General features: G+C 35.2%; 2 protein-coding genes across 2 annotated transcripts; both read right to left on the bottom strand.

The window, feature by feature from the left end:
• Positions 1–5,611: 5,611 nt before the first annotated feature.
• Positions 5,612–19,963, bottom strand: LOC123306370. The gene is made up of 5 exons (XM_044888346.1): positions 19,672–19,963; positions 19,032–19,607; positions 18,237–18,961; positions 6,131–6,772; positions 5,612–5,797 (listed from the first exon to the last, which is right to left on the bottom strand). Exons 1-5 carry the CDS (start codon positions 19,715–19,717, stop codon positions 5,612–5,614), a joined length of 2,175 nt encoding a protein of 724 aa, XP_044744281.1. The 5' UTR covers positions 19,718–19,963.
• Positions 19,964–25,636: 5,673 nt separating this feature from the next.
• LOC123318359 lies at positions 25,637–26,417 on the bottom strand. Its single transcript, XM_044904972.1, has one exon. It carries the CDS (start codon positions 26,301–26,303, stop codon positions 25,794–25,796), a length of 510 nt encoding a protein of 169 aa, XP_044760907.1. The 5' UTR covers positions 26,304–26,417; the 3' UTR covers positions 25,637–25,793.
• Positions 26,418–26,939: the final 522 nt, after the last annotated feature.

The raw sequence follows: 26,939 nt of genomic DNA, 5'->3' as shown, positions 1-26,939 counted from the left end.
ATTCTCGCAAGAAAACGGCAGAGATTATTTTGTATGCAACTGAACAGAGAATTCTACCGAAAGTGCGTATGCAACGGTAAAGAATTCACGGCGAATGAATTTTCGAGTAAATTCTCTAGAGAATTCTCGGCTGTTGCAAACGGGCTTTAACCATTCTTCAGCCTCGGCTAGAGATTTTCCAGTTTTTTCCTGGAGTGATTTCGGGTTCTTGGCCCTATTCATGAGAGAGGTATCATCTGCAAAAAGTGTCTCCTCATCTGTGGTGACATTTGACAGCATACCATCAACATATATCAAAAATAAAATCGGCCCGAGTACTGACCCCTGCGGAACGCCCGAGGTAACCTCCCTTTTGGTAGATGTTCTACCCTCGAAATCAACCACCTGCTGCCGGTTCACTATATATGCTTTTAGTAAAAATAGTGCTTTGCCTCTTATGCCAACATATTCGAGTTTGAGCAAGAGCTTTTTATGATCGACGCAATCAAAAGCCTTGCTTAAGTCCAGGCAGGAAATGACCACCTCCTCTGAATCGTCTAATGCCTATATTAAGAACTCGATCATCTCGATCAGCGCAGTGATAGTAGATCTCCCTTTTCTGAAGCCATGTTGTTCTATACTGATGACTGAAAACCTCTCCAGGTACGAGACCAATCTTATTTTGACAAAGGATTCAAAAACTTTCGACAGCTGGAAGCATCGAAATCGGTCTTTAATTACTATAGGAAATTTTCTCGCCCTTTTTGTATACTGGAATGACTAGCTATTTTCAATTTGTCCGGAAAATACCCCTGCTCGAAACAGTTATTCACCAGTTTTGAGATTGGATCAACAAGACAGTCGATTACCTCTTTAAGCAATCTTACTGAGAATCCATATATATCTCTGGACTTCTTATTTTTCATTTTACCCACTATTCCTTTGACTTCCTCGGGTGTAGTCGGGGACAAAAAAAAACGAATGAAGGTGCCCAACCCGTTTCCGTCTCATCAGGTCCACACACTCGTCCATGCTGCCATCCCTCACCATCAACTTTTCCGCAATTGTTGTGAAAAATCGATTGAATTTCTCCTCAGAGAGGTCAGAACCCCGTGAATTACTCGGTTTACTTTTTATCTTGGAATTTATTACATTCCAAATAGCACGATTTTTGTCTACCGATTCCTCCATGTATTGTGCGTCCTTGTTCTTCGCCGTATTATGTGTAAGTTGGTTCAGTTCTTTTTTCAATCGTGTATATAGCCTCTTCGAATCTTCATCACGCCTAACCTCGTAGATGGACAGCATCATTCATTCATTCATTCATTGCTGTATCCCGTTACCGGAAATTAATCTACAAAAAGACATAAAAAAGAACAGACTTATAATTTCTTGGGGCTAATTGCGACTGAGTGCCCTCCTGTGACTGAACAGATCTAATAATTGGGCATTTCTCCATAATTTCTTTGATCCGAAGTTCTCCATTTTCATTCTCTTCTCGGGAAAACACCGATAGAACCAATACATCATGAAATCGCCGATACGAATCCGGCGCTGTCCCCTCCAAACCCATCGGGTGTTAGTTGTTCATCTTCATAAAAGGGACCAGTGGATTTTGTTAGAAGGAATATGTTACGCTAGAAAACTACTGGCGAGATTTTGCTTTTCTTCTGCGTCTATACTGTAGATGTATGATATTTTGATCTACTCATTGCATTAGCTGCAATGGAGATATTGTCTCATCTCGAATATTAGGTTTGTATGAAAAACTTGGTTTTCCCATAAATTGTGTGCGCATTTGGTTGTGAAAGAAATTCATGCGGAAAAGCATCTGTATGTTGTCGGCCAGATACTTTTAAGTGTAGATGATACTGATTCATCTTTTAGCACTTGTTGTTCTGACACTATTTCAGATAGTGTGGTGAAAGCCTTGCCGCTTTCGTCGGTTCGAAAGTTTTCAGCTGAAAACTTTCCGATGAATTTTTCACCTGCATTTACGCATAGGTGGTACTGATTTGTGAGTACTGGTACTCCTCGGCTGAGGAAAGGTTGTATCACCTGAGTGAAGTACCCTCGTTTTATTAGCATGTCAGTATCAATGCCAACAAAAAGTAAAGAGTGTAAACCGTGGTGGTGAGCTGCTCGTTCTGAGTAGAAGACGTTTTCTATTTGTTTTTCGTTTTCGCTCTTCGCTTCATCAAGCCAACGGGCTCTGGGGGCAGGTCTCTCTTCCTTGAGCTGGGTCAGCACCGCTTTAGGAGGCGATACTGCTTGTGTCTGGTTTTTGTTGAAGATGTTCATCGCGTGATCGTTTTCGAGATGAGACTCTCGAAAACGAGCATCACTAGCATTCATTAAAAAAATAAAGTATCTATCTCACAATTCTCGAATGCAGTGATGTTTAACGGCCGTTTTCAATAAACCTATCTATCCATCGTTTCACTTACTGACGATTAGTAACCATTGGTAACAATTCTAAAATATATCTACAGATAGATCATAGAAACGAAATCACATGCATTTTCTATATTCAGTAACTGAAACAATGGATAGATAGGATTATTGAAAACGGCCGTAAATCATGCGCATTATGACGTGTGCCAACGACACCTCAGAGTTATCAGCGGCGTGAAGTTGGCTAGCTGACAGAATCATGGAGGCTCTATCCTCCATATTTTCGCCCAAAAATCACTTCTACAATTCGGATTAGGATTATAGGTTGAAAGAATATGATTATTTGATGGTCGGTACATATGAATTCGATAATTTCAACAATTCGTTTGAAAAATAAAATTGTTCGATATAATTCCACTAGGAGCGAAGTTTTTTCTTTAAAACTTCCAAGTTTAATGCTCGTTTGCACCGTTTCGCTGGTAACCATGGTTAAACTAATCGATGTTTAATATTTAAACGTTGCTTAGCGGTTGTCGGTTTGCACCGTGGAATCATAATCGCTGTTTACTTTAATCATCGATAGGTTTGGCAACACCACTTACAGCATAGAAAATTCAAAATTTCAGCCAAGCGCATCATAGAAGATAAATAAAAAAGAAAAAGAATTCAAGGTTTTGTGACTAAAGTTCTGTTGTCAAGGTGGAAAATTCAAACATTTCTTTTGGAGTTTCGGTGTTGTGTTTCGAATGTGAAGTGCGAACATGAGAACTATGAGTAGCATCCACACATTCTATTAGTCTAGGAAAAGAAGCCTTCTTGAGAAAGGACTGTTGAATTTTCACTATTTCCTCAGCATTTTAATGAATTCGGAATATAATTTACCAATTGCTAATGAAAATTGACCAATAATTCTTGATGCTGTCGATATATCTACATTTATGAAATTGGCAACAGAAGCCAAGTAACCAGCACTAGCATAAAACCTCAATGTAGCTATCAATTGATTCATTGTTGCCACACTATTATGCCTGAAATATCAATATTTCTATAATATAATTAATTATTAAATTCTAAATCATTCTCCATATATGGCAACAAAAATAACTCGGTTTCTTTCGTTAAAGGAAATCTTCTGAAAATAATGAGGTTGTCCATTACTTCGAAATAATTTTTTCTCCGAGTAAACGTCTGGGAAATCCAAATTCAATATTGCCAAGTGCATCAAGATTATCAAGTTATATCTCATCTTCCAAATCATCCATTATTAATTCGAATTTTATGTCAACACAAATAGAAAACACATTTGTCAATCGAATTTGAAGTTTTACTTCAATTTCAAGAAGATTTAATAGAGCTTTAAACGGGCAAATTTCTGCGTTTAGTTTAAACGACAGTTAAAGGCCTTATAATCAACGTTTAAGAACGGTGCAACCCGGTTAGGGAATTAAACGTTGTTTAAAATCGTTGTTTAGAGAAACGGTGCAAACGTCCATAAACGACTGTCCAAATCAGATTTTCACTCAAATGGTGGTTGATTACCCAGGATTCCTATTCCCTGAAAAATTTTTCTTGCACTCCCTGTAGACTAACACTTTTCGACCCTTTTCTGTATAATACTAAGATTTGCCGCTATGAAGCGAGCAGTTTTTTCCATAGATACTGCATTTACTTTTATTTTAGCACTCGGTTGGCCATGGAAATTTGACACATTCCACTCTGTATAGACGCTTGTCAAAACATTTTTGGTTTCAAATCAGCGCTAAGTTGTCCGTTCCACGTAAAAGTAAAATTGACGTTCATACAAACTGATTGAAGGTATACCAAATCTAGGCCCGTATTAATAGTCAGATCTCAAGTATTGAGAATGTCTTAAGTAGCGTCTTGAGACATCAGTCTGATAAATTTGACTTGAGACTCTGTCAAGATGACGACTCAATCGGTGATCTCACTTGAGTAGGCGCTTATTAATAAATGTGACTCAAGTTCTCGAATGATCTCAAGATAGGTTTTGGGAAAGTCAAATTTTGAGTATGGTCGAACCCTGGCTCAAGATGATCTCGAAATGAAAGTTGGTTTGGTTTGCTGTGTAAACTGACAGTAATTTGATTGTCTTTTGTGCTTCCAAAAATCGGCGTTATTAAAGTCAATATGGAATCCATGGAAGATGTGGTCAACTACTACGACGAAATCGATCACTACGTACAAAGTATAAAATGAGTAATACTTCTTTTTTAGTCCGTCTGTGGTGATCTTTTCCAATTTTCGCCACCTACTGCTTCAAAAATCATTACTAAGGTTTCAAAATTATTAGCAAAACTCCACGAACAATTTATCAAATTCCCTACTGGCAATCGGTTACTTCAGAATCGCAAACTATTCAAGGACTTGGGAAAACATGAGACCAAGCCTGGGCTTACTGGAATTGATGGTGCAATTGACTGCATGTCATGTTAAAATAGTGTCGACTCCAAGGTGCTGATATCTTGAAGTTCATCGCAATAGAAAATCAGACTTCTCAATTAGTGTCCAAGCCATTTTTACTGACCCCTATAACACCTCCACCTCAATAAGGTACAACAGAGCCCAGATAAAAACAAGAAATATAGTAGAGCGTACATTTGGAATATGGGAAAGGAGGTTCCTTTGTCTGGCAAGAAATCTGGGCAATAAGATCCAAACAGTCTCTCATTTTATTGTAGCTTGTGCTGTATTGCATAATTTATCATTTATTTTGAACGATAGAATGTTATTTCCTCAATCTGATGCTGTAATTGATGATTCAGATAATAGTAATAGTGAATTTCCAAGCTCCTTCTCAGGATTTGCACTAAGAAATTCAATTATTGAAAATTACCTACAGTAAATTTATTCAACCAACAACAATTGAAAATGATGTCCATCCATCTGAAAAATAATATTGGAATTGAATAACATAAAATGAACCTTTGTTTCAAAAATAACAAACTATGATGGTATTTTACTTAAATAAACATTTAATTCTAAATTCTAGTTGATAATTTTTCAAGTGTTCAGTCAGTGGTCTTTGAATGAATTAACATTTCTTGAAATGTACCTTTCGCGCGTGCTTCTTGAGCCCTGTATTTGGCCTCATCTGCTCTTGCTTTTGCTTCCATAATTTCGAAATTCAATAGCTCCAGTTCTTTTTGATGTAACTGTTCCGCTCTTTTCTGTCTGGCTATAAATTCTTTCTCAAGAATTGTATTTTATATATTTGTGTTCATGTGTTGGCGTCGTGGAGATGGGTGTAGAATTGGAGATTGCGCTGAGTGTTGTATCGGAGATTGTATTGAACGTATATGAGGAACTGCGGAAGTCTTTGTTTCTTCAATGAAATATTGCTCAGTTTCTGGTGGGGATGATGGTGTGGGCAAAAGGTGGCTAAATTGATGGTTTTCTTCAACGGCTGGAAAAATATCTAAACTATAACAAAATCCCCAAAATTAAAATATTTATTACCCAAATTGAAAATTTTGGGAATAAACATTTTAAATTTAACAAACTGAATTCTACACACACAAAAAAAAATTCATCAATTATTAGCCTAAATCTTTTTTCTTGAACTTTTTTTGTTTTCTCCATTTTTTTCTCTTTCTTCTCCTTAAATAATTCTCTACAATCCATTCCACTTTTTCCCTCACTTTTTGGATGATATTCTCCATTTTCTGTTCCTTGTGTAATTCCACTTTCTTATATATGCTCCTTCTTCATCATTGAACCATGACAATGCTCGATTTACCAATTCCTCAACATTCCTAATTGATGGCACAAGGACAGTATATTTTCCTTTTTCTTTTCCATTGAAATTCCATTTTTTATCCCCTAACTTGATTATTTCTGACGTAGAATTTTCTTTGTACATGACTCTTTCTGATGTTTCTTTTTGTATTTCATCAGTCTCCTTTATTTCGTTTATGTCATCATCCAGTTGTTCCTGTACCTCTTTTCGAATATAATGCTCTGTAAAATCTAATTCCTCCTGATTTCGTCTGTCTGTTTGTTCCATTGATAAAATATTTGTTTCTTTGTTCTCCATTCTCTCTGCACATTCTTTAATTTTTCTTTCTATTTCCGTACCATTTTGACCAAATTTCCCAAATTGTTCATCCAATTTTATGAATTGTTCATCCACTTTGTTGGAATGCTCATCAAATTTCTTAAAAAGTTCAGCAAGTTTCTTAGACTGTTCATCGAATTTCTTGTTCATATCTTCTCTCATCTTCAAAATAAAATCCAGTATAATGGAATTATTGTTTTCTTGTGCTCCAGCTAAACTCTTGTTTCTGGATTCCATATTTTGAGTGTTTCTATCACTCAAATCGCCCCACGTTGGGCGCCAATTTGTTATGATCCGTTTTATACCAATCCCTTTATTGTCAACCTGTCATGAATAAAAAAATTTAAATTTAGTTGAAACGGATTCAAAAACCTTTTGAAATTGATTTAATACTAACTTTCAATGAATTTTGAAATATTTTTCTATTAACTCTTTCTCAAGGGGATTCTCAGCTGCAATGTGCTTTATGATATTTATCAATGATATATATAAAAAAATTTAATATTCAATCAACAACCTATAATCAATCAGAAAATAATAAAGTGCAAACACTCAAATACTAATTACTAAATTACCTTACTTTATATCTCTGATTGTCCTGTGAATATCACTTCACGGAAGTTAGCTCCTATGACACTACTTATCTGATGCTCTGTCACTGGTCGAATTCATTGTTGTTGTACTATATTGTTGCACTTTAAAATTTCGGAAATTTTCTCCATATCACTTGAAGAATCTCAATGTTCCTATCAAATTTGTCTTTCTTTCTTCTTTAATTTCTTATGTGTAATATCACCTCCATCTTAGGATTTTCTCCCATCAAAGAAACTGAAACTGAACCATAATGTTACGATCCGTTTATTATACCTTTATTTCATTTTATAAATTAATTTGTTATTCATATCAACGGAATCGCTACTTGAAAATGAAATTCAATTCTAAACTGACTTTTCTCAAATTCCCGACTGACAACTCTCAATTTTTTTTTTATGTTTCCATGCCATCCTAACACAGCATCTGTGATGAATAAATTTCATATAATTTAACAGAAATCTAGTTCCTAATACTAATTGAACAAACTAAACGAAATTATTTTTAGAAAACTTAAACCATAACAGTATCTACCTATCGTTGTATCGGAATCCAAAGCACCGTCGATCCCCACAATTAGTGCTGGTGCAATTTCTGCTACATCTGGATCTATGGCAGCATCTGATGTGGATGGTCCACCTCCTGCGGCCTTTCGATATTGTCGTTCTTTGGTTAAGGTTTCTCTTTGCCGTTGCTTCATATTAGCCCACAATCGCCTTAATTGCTTGTTCGAAACTTGAAGTAGTATTAGATAAATAAAATAATGAAAAAATTGTATTATCAATTCCACGAATAGCTACTGAAAGGAAAGATGGTACGTACCTATATATCAGAGTGCTAGTCAACAATAATCTATTGAGGAAATGGTAAGAGCAAGTATTTTCAGGACAGAAGGGGTAAAATTACAGATACATTTACGATTTATAGATGCAAGTGAAATCACTTACGGGGTGTGTAGCTTCCGAAGTGGAATATTGTAATCCTCGGTTATCTTATTCCACGCTAAGTCTAATTTTTGGGCATGAAGTGAAGAGCCGTCCGTTTTCTTATTTTCTATCGTAGATGCGTATCTTTCGAGTATTGTTAAGAACACTTTCTTTTCAACTGGACTGAAGATATTCCCTCATATCGCTAGTACTAAAAACAGACTACATTTTGGCCAGAGAAAACACATTTGACAATGAAATGGCGCTGAAATCGTATTATCAATACAGAAAAACTGTTCAATAATAGTTTTCTGTTTTATAATTGAGGGGCGCGAAATTCGAATTCTATTCCTTGTATTGAATTTCAATATCGACCTTGTTGAGGCCAGGAAACAAAAGGATGTTTTTGTTTTGTGACCTGGATGTTAATTTTCATCTGAACATTGTTTGGAATCGATTGGTATCAATGAAATACGCTGCTGGATGTGTTAAATTTTTATTTGCAATCTATAAACAATTTACAAAAATTTGAAATTATGGACAACGAATAGAGCTTTGACTAGGATACAAGAGTATATGGTTCTCTGCTATAGGTACGTCAAAGGCGTTTTTTTCTGTGAAAACGTTGTGAATTAAGAAACTGAGTTGAATTTGTACAATACATATCAGAAATTGTTATGAACCAATTTACGTGGATGAACAGTTCTCAATCCACTTGCAGTAAAATGTTCATTGCACATGGTGTAGTCAGTAGTTTTTGCAGGTCTTTACGCCCTGAAAATTTTATCCACTTCGTAGCACTGAAAATAAGAATCAATGAATGACCGAGTCACATGTTACCAGTTTTAATACTTACATTCCCATTTTCCTTTGAAATTCGTTTTATTTGATCCACAGTTCTTCACCATACAATAATTTTCGAACGATATTTATAGGTTTTCGCCAAGAAATTAGACAAAAATTTCAATAATCAGTAACTAGAACGGGCTTGAAAAACAAAAGGCCATACGAGGTTGTCTATGGATACGAGAATCAAAACATTCAAAACCTGTTTGATCAACATGGACATATGACTCTGACATCTCGCAAAATTTCATACGTCCCTCGAATTAAAATTTTAACCAGTCTTAAAGCCTTGAAAACACATTCGAAACACAGATGGCGCTCACATCACTTTAGTCGCTTCGTTTCCTATCTTTCTACTCTATAATCTTTGCTTGACAATGTAATAATAATATGCTCACATTCGGCAGTTTTGTTCTCCGCAAATTTGATATTATAAGACTTTAAGGCATTACGTGTGTTTCTCAATAAATGTGGAGGATCATGTAACACAACAACTTTTTGATCATTTACAATGAAGTAAGGTCCTGGTTGATTAGTATGGCATTCATCGATCAACTGTTTAATGGCAGCTGCATTGGTAGTGCCTTGATCACAAGCTGTACAAATCGCCCGAAGAGGAATTTCCTGCAGAGCAACTATGACTTCTTCAATAAGAATTTTGAGATGAGTTGTCTTTATCTGATCTTTAGTAAAATAGTAGGCTATTGGCTGTTTCCAAGGCTTATGAAGCCCGGAAATCTTAAACACTAAAGTATAATTTGTGATTTCTTTGAATCGTCCAATATTTGAACCTTAATCTACATGTCCTACTACTTTACTTAAGGCATGGTCATAATGTAAGTCGTGAGATAAAGACATTTCATCGACCATCAAACAACAAAATTTATGGAGGGTTTTTAATTTTGAAAATTTGACAGATGATTTCTTAAAAATTTGTTTATTGATGCCAGTATCAAAAGAAAAGGAACTTAAAACGGTATTTAACGTTGATTTACTTGGCAATCGTAAAAATCTGTCATGGGCGCCCGCAGAAATTTTTCTTAGAGGGGGCAAAGCAAAATATCATCTACGGTTAGTTTTATTGAAAGAAAAATTTCTCTAACGGTGACTAACGAGAAATTTCCAAAAAGATGGAATCAATTAAATGATCGTCGAGACCGAACGGATGCATAGAGCTCCATAAAATTTCAGATTTTTAACTAGAGGAGTTGCTCTTTCAGAATATGTATCACATTTCCATCTACGCTTAGATTTATTGAGAGAAAAATTACTCTAACGGTGACTACCGAAAAATTTCCAAAAAGATGGAATCAATTAAATGATCGTCAAGACCGAACGGCTGCATTGAGCTCCATAAAATCTTCAATGTTATAAATATGGCCGACCTTAGATGCAAAAGATTCAATATCTAGTAATTTTGAATTCTTGGGCAAAATATTGAACAAGAAAGAAGAAGAATATTCTTTTGAGAATCTCGTTTCAAGGGCTGAAATCAGATGATATAAATATTGGATGAATATAGATTTCTTGAAGTAATCTTCAGCTGAAGATGCTTCATAATTAGATCTGTACATTTGTCTACCGCAAATTCGTGGTTTTCCAATCTCTATATTGAGACTCTGAGCAATAGATGATGCTTTGGAAAAAATTTCTGTGAAGCATGCATCATCGGAACGATGTTTTCCACATATATCTATAATTAAATTTATGTGGCGTTGACCATTGATAAAAAAATTGATAAAAACACCTTGTAGTGTATTTGCTATTGGTTCCAATATATTTGAATATTTACTTGCTACCGTTAAACAAACCACAAAAGTGAAACAGTTTATTGCAGCCCATAATTGAGCAGCTCTTTTTGTTGTTGAAGAATTCATTGAAATTTCTTTTTGAATATAGTTTCAAAGTTTTCAGCGAAAACTCGCAAAGATTTATATCTAGCTGACCAATTGTTTCACAAAAAAAAGATAATATTGAAGGTGTTGTGCTGAAAAACAATAAGGCGATCAGAATCTCAGGGGAGGCCATGGCCTAGGGATGGGCAAACGTAAAAAAAATATCGATATATATTGTATCGATATTTCTCGACAGTATCGATATATATCGTGAAAAAATATCGATATATGTATTAGATTATACGGAAAGAAACACAGATTTGGAAGTATTATCAATATTTTTATTATTTGAATATATCGGTTCGACGATATATACAAAATTTGTGGTTAACCATGAGCATTCGGAATGAAGCACAGATTTGGAATTGTTAATATTTTTATTATTCAAAATACAAAACTATTTTATTGAAACCAGTATTCGTCTGGTATTGACAAAAGGAGTACCCTCTGTTTGATGTGTTCCCCTGTCAATCTGCTCCTATTATTATTATTACGAAGTCAACCCAATACACCACTCATTGTCGTAGTCGTTATACTACACACAAAACACATCAGATCAACGATGTGCGACACATGGAAAAATATCGAAATTTGATACATCGAAATAAATATCGATAGTATCGGAATTCGGAATATCGACGATATTTATCGATTATTTTCAAAAAAAATATCTATAATTCGATATATCGATATTTTTCGCCCATCCCTACCATGGCCCTCCCTGGCCTCCACCTGCGGGCGCCCATGAAATTTGTAGTAACGCAGACCTCGTTTATGCTAATGCAAAAACTTTGTCTTCGGGTGTTCAACGCACCCCATGTTTCTTTTGTTTAGCATTTCTGAATTGAGAAGAATAAATTGAACCCCCTTTACTACTTACTACTAATTGATTGCTTGAGTTGTAAAAATTTTTTTGAAGAACTGATCTTCTCAACTAATTTTACCTTATGTGTTTGGACGTTTCAATGGTTTTTTTCAATCTAGACAACTGCTCTTTTTGGTTTTTAGTAATATCATAAAAATATGTTTCTCTATGTGATAACTGATTCATACTCTCGATATTTATATTATTTAAAATGCCTGACCTCTTTTTCACAAAACAGAAAGCAGTCACTGTACTGGAAGAATTTGAGTGTATGTCTGATGAACTAGTACTTGGAAAAGTGTTGTTATTTAAATTTGGAAAATCTAATCTTCTCCAAGCACTAGATGATTTCGAACCTCCAACTTCAAAATAATTGTCGATAATTAAATTGTCCTGATCTGAATGCGGTGAAAAATTTGGAAAATCCGGTAGAGCTAAAGGAAGAAGTCTAGATTTAAATGTATTGTAAAAATTTTTCAAACTGAAATGATCCTCACATATTCTACTATTCTTATTGAAAATACAATTAGAATGAACTGATTTAATTGCATTATCCCATTCTGAAATTCTACTTGGAGGACATCGAAAAAAGTGGTTGTTAGTTTTAGACCCCTTGTAATTTATGTTAGCACAGTTTGGGATGCAACATGAAAATTGAAATTTTAATGATGCCGTACTAATCGATTATAACAATAGGTGCACAGAATTAATGCTACCCTTAAACTATACTTACCTTTCACGTAAACCTAATGGATGACTGAAGTTGTATCTTGTATCAAGGCCCCCTTCCACTTCTAGACTCCGCGATTGCACCACAAAATTCATATTTAAATTAAATTGTTACAAAAAATGTGTGTCTCAACCCAAAGAAAGATGTTTATAATCTTATTAGATTATTAGTTTGATTCATGTATTATTATACATGAATCAAACTTGTTGATATAATTGATGCAGAAATTATGTATTCACTGCAGAGAACAAACCCTCGTATGATGCATTTAAAACACATCAAAAGTGTTAAATTTATTAAAAATACATTACAAAACTATGACGACAACATGACTTACCAATGCTGAAAACTGAAAGCGCGTCTTTTCTTCCTTTGTCTATGATTCTACGGTTTCTAAAGCCTCCACCTCCACCAAGGTGCAAGTTATAGGTGTAAATTACAGGTCACGGAAATAGTGTTCTCTGATATGGAATGCCTACATAGGATGCATTCACGAATTGTTCATCTAAGGGTGCTCTAACAAATGTGTTATGTGGTCATGCTAAAGAGGTTGAAGGAATATTCTTCGTTCCTTCACTTGCAGAGTTTGCTGAAAGTCAAGGGAGCAATCAAACAACTTTCCAAATGTAAGGTAGGCCCTTCTCAAGTTGTCCGAACACTTTTAAACCAGTCACCCCATGGAACTACAATGAGGTTATTCAAATACTACAACTAACTTGATTAAAGGAAAAATATGAAACGTTCTGATCAATTATCAATTCAGGCCAGCTGCTGAAGACAAAAAAGCAGATAGATGGCATTAAAGTAATGATCTAATCGCTACAAAATGAAAATGAATTTGGTGTTATAGGACATGCTTGAGAAAGTCGACTGGTTAAATCAGAAAACTTAACAAAATTTAGGCTGAAAGAGAACATCAATGAAATCAGCAAAGAGAACACCAATGAGCAGTGTTGTGCGTTTCGATTGGTCAATCCAAGGTAACAGACCCTAAAGCAAAAAGTCGTATCAAGTTGTCATTATTGGTAGCGTCGAAGTCATCGTTTCGAAATACTCACTAGGCAAAAGAACTAAAGACAACGGTATCTACCACGAAACCGTTAAAACACTAGAAATAGGAGCGGTCGCAAGATGCTACCTGATGGAATCCCTGTGTCCATCAGCACTGAGGACGATAGATAAATGACACCATCAACCGTCATTGCAACTCTCTGCGCCCTGTTTCTAGATATGATTGAACAAGTCTCAGTTGTTCGTTTCGACTCCCACACTTCTCGATCTTCCTCAATATGGTTGAGTGTTCGAGACAAAGTCGAAGGCCTTCGAAAAGTCGACAAAAAACCAGTTGGAATATCCCCACACTCCAAAGCCTTCATAATCGCCCGAATGAAGCTGAAAAGTGCTGTTTCGGAACTTCTTGATTCGAGAAAACCATTCTGACAGCCACTAAGGGTTCTGAAGTTCAAGAAAAAACTGCAAGAATTTTCTCAAAATTATTAGTGAAAGACGAGATCACCAATGCCTCACGAAAGATACCCATTACAAACAGGTTTGACAAATGTTCAATACATCGCTTGAAAAAAGTTATGGCCACTTGATGACGTAAGCTTTCATTTTTTAGCAGCCTTCACTTCTCGGCTTCAGTGATATCAAACATAAAACAAGATTTGTTATAATCACCAGGATTCAGTGCAAGATGTTCATCAACAGGAGTTCATGGTTTATCAGCAGGGTTTCATGAAAACATTTTTGGCAAAGTGAAACCAGCAGCCTCTCAAGGAAATTCCATTAAAAACTTCTAAAAATGCTTGTCTCAGGGCCAGCTTATAATCGCACAGGACAGAGAGGACAAAGGAGGTACCAAACAGCTGTCTAGTAAAGTGCAGTAGGTACCCCAATGTAGGTCTGCCTAGTCCGGTTCGGCATGGGGCAAAACACCACTGGATATGCCCCCAATGAAAAAAAAAAAAAAAAAAGAAATGCCAAACGAAACAATAATCAAGGGATTATACTCTGTGATCCTTCGATCCTTCATCCAGTGGACTATGAACAACTAACGTGCTCCACCTGCTCTGGGTACAATTTTGCGTGTGCCGTCCATGTTCAGGTATAGATTATTCACATCAATTGCCTCATTCAAGATGCCACGGAAACGAAGAAGAGGCACCCATCTCTAAACCCAGCAAAGAAGGTTTTCTGTTGAGGCCCTAATTCAACAAAGTACTTCCGATAACTGAAACATAATCGCGAATGAAATATGCAGTTCAATTTTTTTTCTAGAAAACAGATGAAGTGAATAAAAAAAGTCTGAAGAATATTGATTTACGATGGATTGGCTTAACGTACAGCTGCATCTTCCAATGATACAGGAATAGGCGGTTGAACTTTCTTCGTCCTCGTTGCATCATAGCCTTCACAGGGTTGAACCCATTGGGTAGTCTCAGTGAAGCCTCATCATGCCTAACCCCCTCTTCCATGTAGATTTGCAGTAGAGTAAAGGTCGATTCATATTATACGTTCCGCTCAGTTCAGGCCGGCGGAAGGATCATTAGCAGTTGACGGAGGTTGCGTTCATATTATCAGTCACGATCGTCTCAGTCACCTTCCGCTTCGTGTGTCGTGAATATTCGGTTGCATTCGAATCGACCAGCACTTGACACATGAAGCCTTTCATTTTGATCAAAAGAGTACAAGAAGGACCCTAAAATTATTGTTAAATTATGAGTATTATTATTTTCGTTGTTTCCCTTACGTGCCCTATCTCATAGGACGTAAACCCTTTAACTTCTGCTGAAAATGAAATTGCTGCAATTACGCCTGAATGAATGATGTGCTTTTGCATTATTGTTAGACGAAGATGAAGAAGAACTAAATGTCGGTAAAAAGATTGGGTGTCTAACCAAAATTTGAAAAGAGGAAAGTTGAAGGTGAATATTGGACATTATAAAAGAAATTGGTCCACACATCATGGCTATTTTAGAATGAACAGGATATCATTTCTATTATACAGTGTAATTCATATTGGGAAATGGGATGAGGGCAGATTGTTTGGACCAAAATATGGCGATAGGACCAAATATAGCTCAATAAAATATTGCCGTGGAAAAAGATAGGGGGCGTTAAAGTTGAATTCTTTATGAGGGGACAGAATAATATTTTCTTCAAAGTTCGAAAGTCCTTTATTGAAAGAATTAGAAAAGGCATAGAAGTAGGGGGAGGACACGTAGAAAATTTAATTTAAGTTTATTCTTTTTATGTTACATTGTTTTAAATTTAAAATAAAGCATAATCATGCTTTATCGTCGAAATAAATAAATAAAATAAATAAGCCGTTACTTCAAATCCCCTTCCGATGCTCTGAACTGTTCAATTGTGTTTTTCTTAAAAACGGAAATAAAAAATATACAGTGAACTTATTAGCAAAAAACGAAAAAAAAATCAACTTTAACGACCTCTATCTTTTTTGCACAGCAATATTTCATTAAGGTATATTTGGTCCTATCGCCATATTTTGGTCCAAACAATCTGCCCTCAGCCTATGTCCCAATAGTTATGAATCATCCTGTATACTGTGAAAAATTTCGCAGTAATTTAATACAAAAAAAAAGTTCAAAGAAGCTTTCACAACAAAGGAAAACCCTCGATTGACTGAGCTGAACTGAGCGGTTGCTTATTCATATTATACGTTCAGTCCCATTCAGTCCAACCACGCCCTTCAGCCCATCCGCAAAATATTCTCTGGAAGAATACCGTCGGACGGTCGTAAGCGTGCCGATAGGTGCTGAAGGGTCGGAGACGGATAGTATGAATTAGTCCATATAAAACACATTAAAAGATATTTTGACTGAGCTGAACTGAACTGAGACGGACGGATAATATGAACTGACCTTAAGAGATTCACCCTTACTCCGGAATACCAAAATCTGTTTTGTTCTGATATCTTGTAGCATAACAAGATCTGGAACATGGTTATGCTTTGCTATAAAATTATATGTTGTTGAAGTATTAAAATTGTTAGGAATAGATTTCAAAGTGCTACTTGGTGATCCTCATCTTTGTCCATAACTTTATTCGATAGGAAAATTCAATCATTTATCCACCTCTCATTTCATAGATAAATTTTGCAGAAATTGTTATTATTATTATAAAGAATATAATATGATTATTATCCGGGAAAAATCACCTCAAAATTAAAGGTTGACCCTCCTGCATAATGATTCTGGCAGAGCAGATTGTGTCTCTACATACTAACGAGGTTTTTCCCCTTGCCTGCTTATCTTTCAGGAAAATAAAATTTCCTGGGTGAACGTAGTTGACTTTTTTGGGTGTTTCGATTTGTTGTTGAAAATATTCATTATAGATGTAGGTAGGAATATTGGAATTTGATATGAATATTCGGAAAAGGTAGAAAATTTTCTGTTTTTATAATGGCCAGTACTCATGAATTTATTGTGATGATTCTTTTTTCTGATATATTTGAAAATGGTTAATTTAAAATATAATAAGTTTTTACTATTTCTTTATTGACATCATGTGTACTACAAAATTTGAATTCTTCACTTTCGCTAGTGAATGATTCGGTGAACTTATCTTCTAGTCTACTTATATGATGATAATGATGTAATAATGAATTCAATTTCTTATGTAAAATATCAACTAATTTGATCAACTTTTCATGTGCATAGTTTAATCTAGTTTTTTCATCATATTCTTTAAACGACACATATCAATATCCATTAGACAATTCGTTGGAAACTGAATTTGTTTTACAATTATCACAATTTTTTATATCCAATTCCTTCCAAATGTATCCCGCTACGTGAGGAGTGGCATAATTCATCTCGGTGATATCATCTGCATCATCAGTGATATCAGAAGCAAAGTGATATATCATCTTCAATTTAGTAATTGTCAATAGCAAACTTTTGAATGAAATCCCCAAAATTACCTAAAGCTTGACATAAATTGTTTTCACAATTCAGGCGCTGAGAACCAGAGCGGACCATCCCATTGCTGATACGAATGGAGATAAAAAGGTTTGCAAAAATAATGATTTTTTAAGATTTTTTCAAATATTTGAGAATGCTCTATTACGATCCAATTCTTGTCAGAATACTTGTGGTGGGATGTTTTTCGCTGCAAGTGAAAAAATAACATGAAATCTTCAAATGAAATGGAAATAATGTGGGTTGGTCCGCATTGGTTCTGATATTTTTAAATTTTTTCATATTGGGTCATAACAAAAAAAAAGCAGATTTTAAAATTTTTTATTACAAAATTAACATTCTTCTGAGAAAAATGACACAAAAATAGGAACGAACGGATTTTACAGGAAAATGTATCTTATTTTGAAAAAAAAATTATACATAAGTTTTATCAACCAGAGGATTCACATCATCATCATTTTTGACCACTATGGAAATTTCGTCCCGTGCTGCTGACGAACATCTCAAAGAGTGAAAAAATTGTGAAAAATTGGCGGAATAAATTCAATTAACTGTAGAAGATCTTTCTTTTTTGCAGCAGTCACACTGTTTCCATTAGGGTATAATAAAGGCAGAGGTCCTTGGAAGCAATATTTCGAAGCGTTTCTTTTTTGAATATCGAATTGTTGTAATGGTTGAACTTCGCTTATTCCATATTTGAAGTAAATTATAAATGGATCCTCTTTTTTTATTACAATCGAGTGAATTTTCAACCATTCAACTTTTCAAGCATCTGAACTTATCTTTCTGTTCGTAATCGATTTCTCTAAGTTGACTGTAGAATAAAACATCTCCTTCTTCATCAAAACTACTTTAAAAGGATTTTTTTTCTTCGCTCCAGTGATGACATTCACCCAATCATTGGGGACATAAATATTCGGAAAGAATTTTTTATTTTTTTCAATGACACCAAAATCTCTGTCACACACAAGAAACGAATGGCCGCTAACCAAAAAGTTGTGCTGAATTTCGTCTACCTCAAATTCCTGTGATTGAGCCATGTATTGGCAAATAAGAGCCATCTTAATATTTCTGTTCTGACCACCGAAACCGTCAGAATACATTATAACTTTTTTGGTCTTCACGTTGTGTCTTATATAATTCATCAGGCATGATCCTATTTCTTGAGCACCACGAGATGCTATAGATTCATCCCATACAAACATTGTAGCTTCAGTACTCTGCAAGTTGTGGACTCCCAAACAGTAGGTCCATAATTGCCTCTTATAATATGTTATACCGGTGGAGATAACAGGCGTAGGCAATGTTTTCATCAGGTCGAAAGCTATAACTGTAACTTCGTCTTTTGAAATTCCCGCATCTTTATTCATAGCATCTCGTAGTTGTTGTGCTTTGCGCTGATGAAGTTCTAGTTGAAAATTTAGTTGTTGTTTTTTTCCTTCATCAACTTCATATTTTATTTTATTTTGTAGAGAGTCACACGTCTTACAGGAGTCTACAATAGGTGGGTGAAAATGAAGATCAAATTTAGTGTTGAACACATCGCGAAACTTGAATTCTGACACAGGATTAGCAGTTTTTTTCTTATACTCAGTATACAGAATTCTAATATTCAAGTCAGGACTAAGGTATTTTCTATCCGTCTTATTCCTCGAGTAATGAGAAATATATGTTGGAAATGATCTGATGAAGTCACAAACACTTTCAATTTTTTCTACGGGGGTTTTATTCGCAGGAGGGTGACGACCTCGTTGATCCTTAGGTACCATTAAATTAGTTTTTTTTTAGGGTTCTATCAATTTTACCGTCTGATACCATTAAAATTTTCTTGAAGAAATTTTTGCAAATTCTTACGTCACTTCCTTCGCTGTTAGGTAAATAATATTCCCTCGTCAAATATTTCGATTTGTTAGTAGAACTGGCAGCAGTTGAGGAGTAATGACGAGCAACTGGCTTAACTTTGACTTGCGAAAATATATATCCAGTCTGCGCGTCGAAATTGGCAAGACCATAAAATTTATTGTGTATATCCGTTTGGATTTCTGGACCTATTACCTTAAAACATTCTAACTTACAGCAGTTATCTGCAGGAAAGAATATTTTAGCGCGGACAGTTTCGCCTTTGACATTGGTATAACTTTGACCACTAGCTCGTAAATATTTCCGTTTGTTTTTTTTCCATTTACTCTCGCTTCTTATCCTCTTTCTTGATTTCAGTTTCTCCTCTAAGTTTTTCAACTTCGTTTCTTGTTCAACAATATTCGTTTCACTCTCAAACTCTGAATCACGCAGCAGGTTATCCTCAGAACTTCCGTAATCTTCAAAGTCTAGGGGTTCACGACGAACATCTGAGTTTGTGCCTAAATATTAGGTGCGAATTGATTGAATATAAAATAACTTTATTTCAAATACAAAAAAACTTACCTCCTATCTCGTGGGATGTACATTCAGATGAGAAACTTGATTGCATAATTTTCGAACTGGTACTTCAATATTTCAACAAATAAACAACTCAAAATAGCGAATTTTAGCATTCACTTTTCGTTAGCTATTGATCACTGTCAGAAATGCCAAAGCGGACCAAGCCACCTAGTCCGATATGGTCCCGATTTATAATTAGGATCGAAAGGGTGGACCATCCTATCCGGTGGCGATAAATTTTATAGCATTATCGTATCTGAGAATATTCAATGTAACTCTATAATATGTATCATAACTTGTCGAAAACCAATCTTAGCTTAATATTGAAGATTTTGTGGGATGGTCCACTCTGGTTCTGAACGCCTCAATTATAAGATTTAGAAATAGGTGAACTGAAATTATTGATAACGATAGTTTCAAGAGCTGCAACAAACTGTACTGAAGTAGGGTTGGTTTAAAAAAAAACGTGCTGCCTTATTTGTCCAAAAAAATTTTCTAAAGGGTCTTGATTAAGATTTCTTGAATTTAAAAATTGCAGCCCTTCTGCATGCAAATACTTCAACAGAGTCATAACTGACCTTATGGTAGTTTGCCATCCCTCAACAAAATTAAAATTCCTAATATTCCCATTTTCTAAAAATTTCCAATCTTTAATGTGAGTCAACATATCAGACCAAAATTCTAAATGAGGTGAATTTTCAGATAATGCAGACCGATATTTTTTCCTTCGAAAAATAAATAAATTATCAATAATATGACAAAATTCTGCTGTTGCTAACGTAGAAGTGTCCATATCACCACCTGCATGAAAAGTTTCAATGGCTGCTGCCATTGTGTGGCTAAGTTGTCGTGCAGCTACACTCACTTTCATTTTCATGTAAGTGTCATTGAAATTGAAATTATTCTCATTTAGGCCCGTAAGATTAATCGTAGTTTAAACTTCCGATTAAGAAATCTCCGATTAAAGTTGATCTATGGTTTAAACCATCGTGTTAAGATCAATTACAAAATTAGATGAGATTAACTAATCCTGTGCAGTTGTCAAAATAGTTGGCTATTTGATCTAATTGTGATTCATTGATTGTCATTTCTTAGTTTTCTGTGTCAATCTTTGGATCAGTGCTTCTGTCAAACTGCAGCGATCAGTTTATTCTGTTACGATCTTTGTATCAGCATTATTATTGTTATATTATTAAGGTGTGAGGTGAAACCTATGGTTGATACATTGCATTCTGTGCTTCGTTTCTGAAAATATCTGTATTTAGTATCTTACGAAAGGCACATTTCGAAGTGGAAATAAGGAATTGCTTTTGAACATAGCAATTCAGAAGATGGATTGCAAGTGAGACAAAATATGAAATTGAATGTTGATATTTAACCTTGAGGTGGGGTGGCTCATTTTTTTCTCAATCCCACTAAAAATTGCTCTTGCAGAAGTTTTGGAGATCGAATTCGATATCATCCCATATATCCCAATGATTTTCTTGATCACGGATAATATATGGTCTATCATGATACCTATTGAAAACATTCAACTCTGCAAGATTTCAATATCTGAATTCGAATCACTTCCAATCATCATATTCCAATTCCATGTTCATTCTCAAACATTGAACTCAATAATTCTCTAACCGGCAACGCAAACCTAAACACAATTTCTTGAATCAAAACAAACAAGAAACTTCAAAAAACTTCATAGAAGCAGGTAAAAAATAGTTTCATAGAATATATAGGGTTTAATCCCTTTTGAAAGGTTTAAACCTACCGTCCCGAAGGTTTAAACTAATCGATAGTTTAAACCATCCTTGATGGATTAACTATGTTTGATCTTAAGAAATAATCGTTATCCAAAGTTTAAACCCTCATTCTTGGTTTAAACTACCATTAATCTTACGGACCTTAATTTACAAAATACTTTTTATGTGCGTTTAACTTCAAGATGGAAAGCTTGCTTGATGTCATCCATAGTTTCAAACTTTCCATTGACAAATTCTATCCTACATTTAATTAACGCTTTTCTTGTATTTTGTAACAAGTGGGGAACATCAAAGATGGTGAAAATAGGTCTTCCATCGACCACAAAATTATAGGCAGAAAGGAAAGAACTGACGGCAGTTCTGTTAGTGGTGCCCTGGTCGCAAACAGTGGCACAAATTTGCTAAGTTCTTTTATAACATAGAGAATTAAATATTTCAGATCTGATGATTTTATGGTATCTTTCGTGAAAAAATAACCTACTGGAAAATTGAAATTGTTTTTGATACCCCGGATCATGAAAACTAGAGTATGATTGGCTAGTTCTGATGTTCTGCCTACTGGGCCCAGATCTACAACACCCGAAATTATCTGCTTGTAATTCTCATAAGATAATCCACTACTTCATCAAAAATAATAAATCAATCAAGCTCATCCATCTCCTCAGTCTGTAATTTTAAATATTCAAAAACAGGCTCTATGATGCCACATTCCAAAGGAATTTTTGATAAAAGAGATTTAAGGGTCCTAGGAGAAGGCAACTGAAAAAATGAACACATATATCTATATAATCTGGGACTCTTTTTATACAGTGAAAGTGCAAAGGCTGTATCTTTAACTGACCATCTTCGGCCTGAGGGCGGTTTGTTGACATTTCTCAGCTGGGAGTTGAAAAAGTCTTATGTGAATTCATGAAAATTATTTTCAATGAACTCAAACCTGCCCTCTGAATATAACCGTTTCAAAGAATTTAACTGGGTTTTCTGATTTTCTAATAAATTTTTCAATTTAGACAACCTGGAACGAAGATTTCTTTCAACTTGGTGCATTGTGGCTTCTTTTTGATGAAATTTGTCATTATTTAGCAAGGATCCTTTCAAGTTATCATTCAAGAAAGCATATTTATCCTGCTTGTCAGAATATGCTCTACTGCTTGAAGAAGATCCATGGTGGTCAAAATCAATGTTTTCTGAGTGAGATTGTAGTTCAGTAGTATCTTGATTCATCGATTCTATGCAAATATCAGATGATACATTTTGGGATGAAATATGACATTCCAAATTTGAGGGAGAAGTTTCTGAGAAGATATTAGAAGACTTGGATTTCAAACTGTCATGATTATTAATATTCAAGGTGGCATTTGGGTTTGTTTCCCCATGAACTAGTGGAATTTCGATATTCGCATCATACAAAGAACTAGCATAGCAGTGATCGCCAAGAAGGGGGTCTTTCGGGAATAAAATTCAGGGACAGCTTGATGATTCAGACGAGAAGGTTCATTTGGGTTGCAGAAGTCTGATGGCATTTGGGTTTGTTTCCTCATGAACTAGTGGACTTTTGATATTCGCATCAAACAGAGAACTAGCATAGCAGTGATCGCCAAGAAGAGTCTTTCGGGAAAAAGATTCAGGGACAGTTTGATGATTCAGACGAGAAGGTTCAATTGTGTTGCAGAAGGCCGATGGTGAAAAATGATCACTGCATACATAATAATTAGCCACACTTTTTGTTGAACCTATACAGCAAACTTGCTTCCGAGCAGCTGCTCGAGAAGTATTCCTTGGAAATCTAAAAAATTTCTTCTGTTTAAAACCTACAGGAACATGGGAATAAAAAGAATTTACACATGAGAGAAATTTGCAAGAATAGCTTTTGAATCCAGACACTGCTGAGGATCCTGGCATTTTAAATGTAGAATAGAATGAATATGATGAAAAAACAATAAACAAAAAAGGTTGTACTCACCCTATCCCATATACAGGGTGATTCATAACTATTGGGGCATAGGCTAAGGGCAGATTGTTTGGACCAAAATATGGCGATAGGACCAAATATACCTCAATGAAATATTGCTGTGGAAAAAGATAGAGGGCGTTAAAGGGCTCTATTTCCACTCTCTTGATTTTCGGTTTTGTCTTTTCTAGTGGTCTTCTCCCTGTAACAGTAGGTATTTCGGATTTGATCGACGTTAGTTGTAGTCCTCTGCTTCTTCTCAGCCTCTTTGTTATTTCTTAATATCATGGCAAGGTCGTCTGCGTATGTCATCAGTTTCATGTCGCAAGCTTCAGCTTTCAGTTCCAGCACTGCGTTGTACAAGATGTCACATAGTTTATAATTTTTCTTATTAAATTGAAATTTGTTGGACCTCACCCTTGTGGGACCCCACATGGTAGGCTTTCCTTTTTTGTGCGCCGTTCTCAGTATCTTGTTATGGAAGTAGCTCTTGATGACGTTCTGCATGTGCCGATACTCCCTTGTTCTTCAGATCCTCTAGTGTCTTCTTCTATCCGACAGAGTTGAATGCGTACTTGACGTCGAATGTTGTCAGAATGGTTTTGGCCCGTGTCCTGTGCGTTCCTCCTTACGCCCATCTTGCGAACTTCATCTATGGATATTATCGTCGATCTATCCTCCCTGAAACCTTGCTGATCATCCGCGATTGCTGGCTTACCTTCTAGCTCCTTGTGTATTCTGTCGCTCAGTAGGCAGATGGTTTTGAAGCTGCCTGGTTCAGTGTCCGTCTCCAGGAATTATGCTATCTTGTATGTTTCGTTGTACTTCCTCAATACTACAAGTTTCTCGAAAGGGCAAGTACTAAATGATTATATATGTATATTAAGTCAGCACTTTTCAGTTTTCAGATTAGTGTGATGAAAGCTTTTTTCCCGTTTACTCTTCTTCGTATGTTTCCAGATCAAAGAATTTTCAAAGGATTGATGCCCTTTATTGAAAAAGGCCTGTAGGGAAGTCCCAATTGTGTATAAAATTTTGTCAGTTATGTCTCTATGTGATGTAGAGGAGAATAAGTTATTTCTTGTTGAGTTTAATTAAATATTATTCAAATTCTTGTTTTATTGTTACATCCTTCCTTAATTGTTGTATATAGATTTCGTTTACAATGATAATAATCGTTGAATTATCTCTATTGTTCGTTTTGTTCTCAAACATATAAAAGAATATTCCAGGATGAGGGGTGAAATAATCATAAAATATTTGAAGCCTAATTCAGCCAGATGTCTGCACAAATCTAAAGTGCATGATATTGTCGCTTGAAATCCTTCATATGTTTATTTTGACAAAAAAAAGTGAGGAGGAGAAATCTGCTGCCATAAATCTAAGTATATAAGGAAATTATCCAGTTCCTGTAAATTAATTTATGGAACTTATTAACATGGACATGAGGATATGAGTCATTTTTTTTTTGCACGTTCATTCATTGAACGAATGATGACTGTAGTAGTAGTTATAAACTTTATTGAAACAATGTTTCAAAAGGCTAACGACTTAGGTCTTGCTGCCTGGCTTTTGTATCTAATTGAAAATTTATATTTATTCGGTTTAGTGTCCTCAGCGATGTAGTGCCAAATTACTTATTGTAGATATTATTCTGAGTGATAATCACCTCATATTCTTGCGAGTTTAGTCTTAAGCCCGTTTGCAACGGCCGAGAATTCTCTACAAAATTTACTCGAGATTTCATGCGCCGTGAATTATGTACCGTTACATACGCAATTTCGGTAAAATTCTCTATTCAGTTGCATACAAAATAATCTCGGCCGTTTTCTTGCGAGAATTTTGTAGAGAATTCTCCAGAGAATTCTCGGCTGTTGCAAACGGGCTTTAGACCATTATAAGGTTTAGAGGAATTCATTATGTCGATAAGTTTGTTGATTCTCTGGCAGAATGCTATTGTTGCATCCACATTCTTGAAAACTTTGTTGGTTTGGTATATATCCAACGCTGCAGCAGTTGTATTACTGAATAACTAGAAAATGAATCAAAAGTATATTTTCATTTTTCCTAATTCTTCAAATTTAGATCCTACCTGAAATGCTAACCTTATATTTATTTTTTCCCCATACTTTGGATATATATGACTTAAGGTCAATTTATAAGCCATTTTGAACATTTTACTTGATTCATACTCAACCAAGTTTTCAAAATGCCGAAATTCCACACAACCTTCTGGAATAATTTTAGTATGGTTATTTTGGATCGAAGGATTTTATGTTGATGTATCCTGAAATTCTTCTTCTTTATTAAATTATTCCTCAAACACTTGATCAAGTGAGGAAAATCTGAACACATTCTTAATTTTCGCGTTTCATCCATGGGGTGTTCACACCATGGTTCTTTAGTGTTCTCTATATTCAGGTCCACATTTTTCTATTCCAGATTGCCCCATCACTGGTATTAACGTCTATATAGAGTCCTGCATTTTCGCATAAAATTATGCATTCAAGCATAATTTTAGATAATATCTCTCCTGATATGTCACCCCCACTTAAAAAACAGGCTAATGCTAGACCATGCCCTGCGAATGGTTGAAACATAATGACCAAAGCATGATCTCCAAGACTATTTTCCATTTTTTGTGGGGTGTGATGTACCAAATCAATAAATCCAACAAATTCCATTAGGTTTTTGTCAAATTTTTTAGTTTTTGATACTTTGCACTCGTCCACGAGCAAGCATCCGTGCCGCTCCCACACTTCCATATGCTTGGTTTTTTCCTTCAGCATTTCAAACACTTCTCTTTGAAATCCAAAAGAGCCATCGATATTTCTGATATATCTGAAGAAAACAACAAAAATTTTAAGTATTGTAACTATGATAGAATAATCACTGTAGATAATCACCTTGAAAGTGTGCTTGGACATGGCAATGGCAAAATTTTATTTTCCCTGATATGATTGTACAATTTTGAACTTTTAATTTTCATGAGAAAACAGGAATACACCCAATCAAGGCTATAACGCACTCCATTCTTTTTACAGTGGCTAGAATTGTAACAGGCTCTAACCATGTTCTGATGAGCAGTAGGTAAATCTTTCATTAAGAAGTCCAATTTTTTTGTTTCATTTTTTTCCTTTTTTAATCTTTTAATAACAGAGTCTAGTTTTTTATTTCTATTCCTCAAGTAAATTATTTTTTTATTCGTTCTTCTAGAAACCATGCTTTTTTTTTCTATCCTGCATCCTCGTTCTATATTTAAAATTAGCGTAAGCAGTACATTCTTTTGAATTAGCAGAAATAAAAATGTGGCAGTTTTTGCTCTGAGCTGTACATATTTTTCCACGGTTCAATTTTTTAATGTAATTTTCTTTTTAAATGTAATTTTCTGAATCCTTCACAGTTGTTACATATTCCATCACGTCTATGGCTCTGTTTATAACTTGTGCCGAAATTGTTTTTTCTGTTAGTACAACTGTTCTCTCCAAATAAGGCATATTGTCATTGTGGAGTCCCATTTTGGAGAATACAATGTGGGTAGGTAATTTATGCATACTCCAGTT

This window comes from Coccinella septempunctata, chromosome 1 (genome assembly GCF_907165205.1).
Source record: "Coccinella septempunctata chromosome 1, icCocSept1.1, whole genome shotgun sequence".
NCBI lineage: Eukaryota > Metazoa > Arthropoda > Insecta > Coleoptera > Coccinellidae > Coccinella > Coccinella septempunctata.
The sequence above is the reverse complement of the archived record's forward strand: the minus strand, read 5'-3'. Positions and strand labels throughout refer to the sequence as shown.

Excerpts from the sequence above, each read along its gene's own strand:
- LOC123318359 (XM_044904972.1), bottom strand. The coding sequence starts at position 26,303 with ATGTCCAAGCACACTTTCAAGGTGATTATCTACAGTGATTATTCTATC.
- LOC123306370 (XM_044888346.1), bottom strand. The coding sequence starts at position 19,717 with ATGCAATCAAGTTTCTCATCTGAATGTACATCCCACGAGATAGGAG. Across the intron at positions 19,608-19,671 it reads TACATCCCACGAGATAGGAG|GCACAAACTCAGATGTTCGT; the intron begins GTAAGTTTTTTT and ends CCTAATATTTAG. Across the intron at positions 18,962-19,031 it reads TAAAATTGATAGAACCCTAA|AAAAAATTGAAAGTGTTTGT; the intron begins AAAAAAACTAAT and ends AAACCCCCGTAG.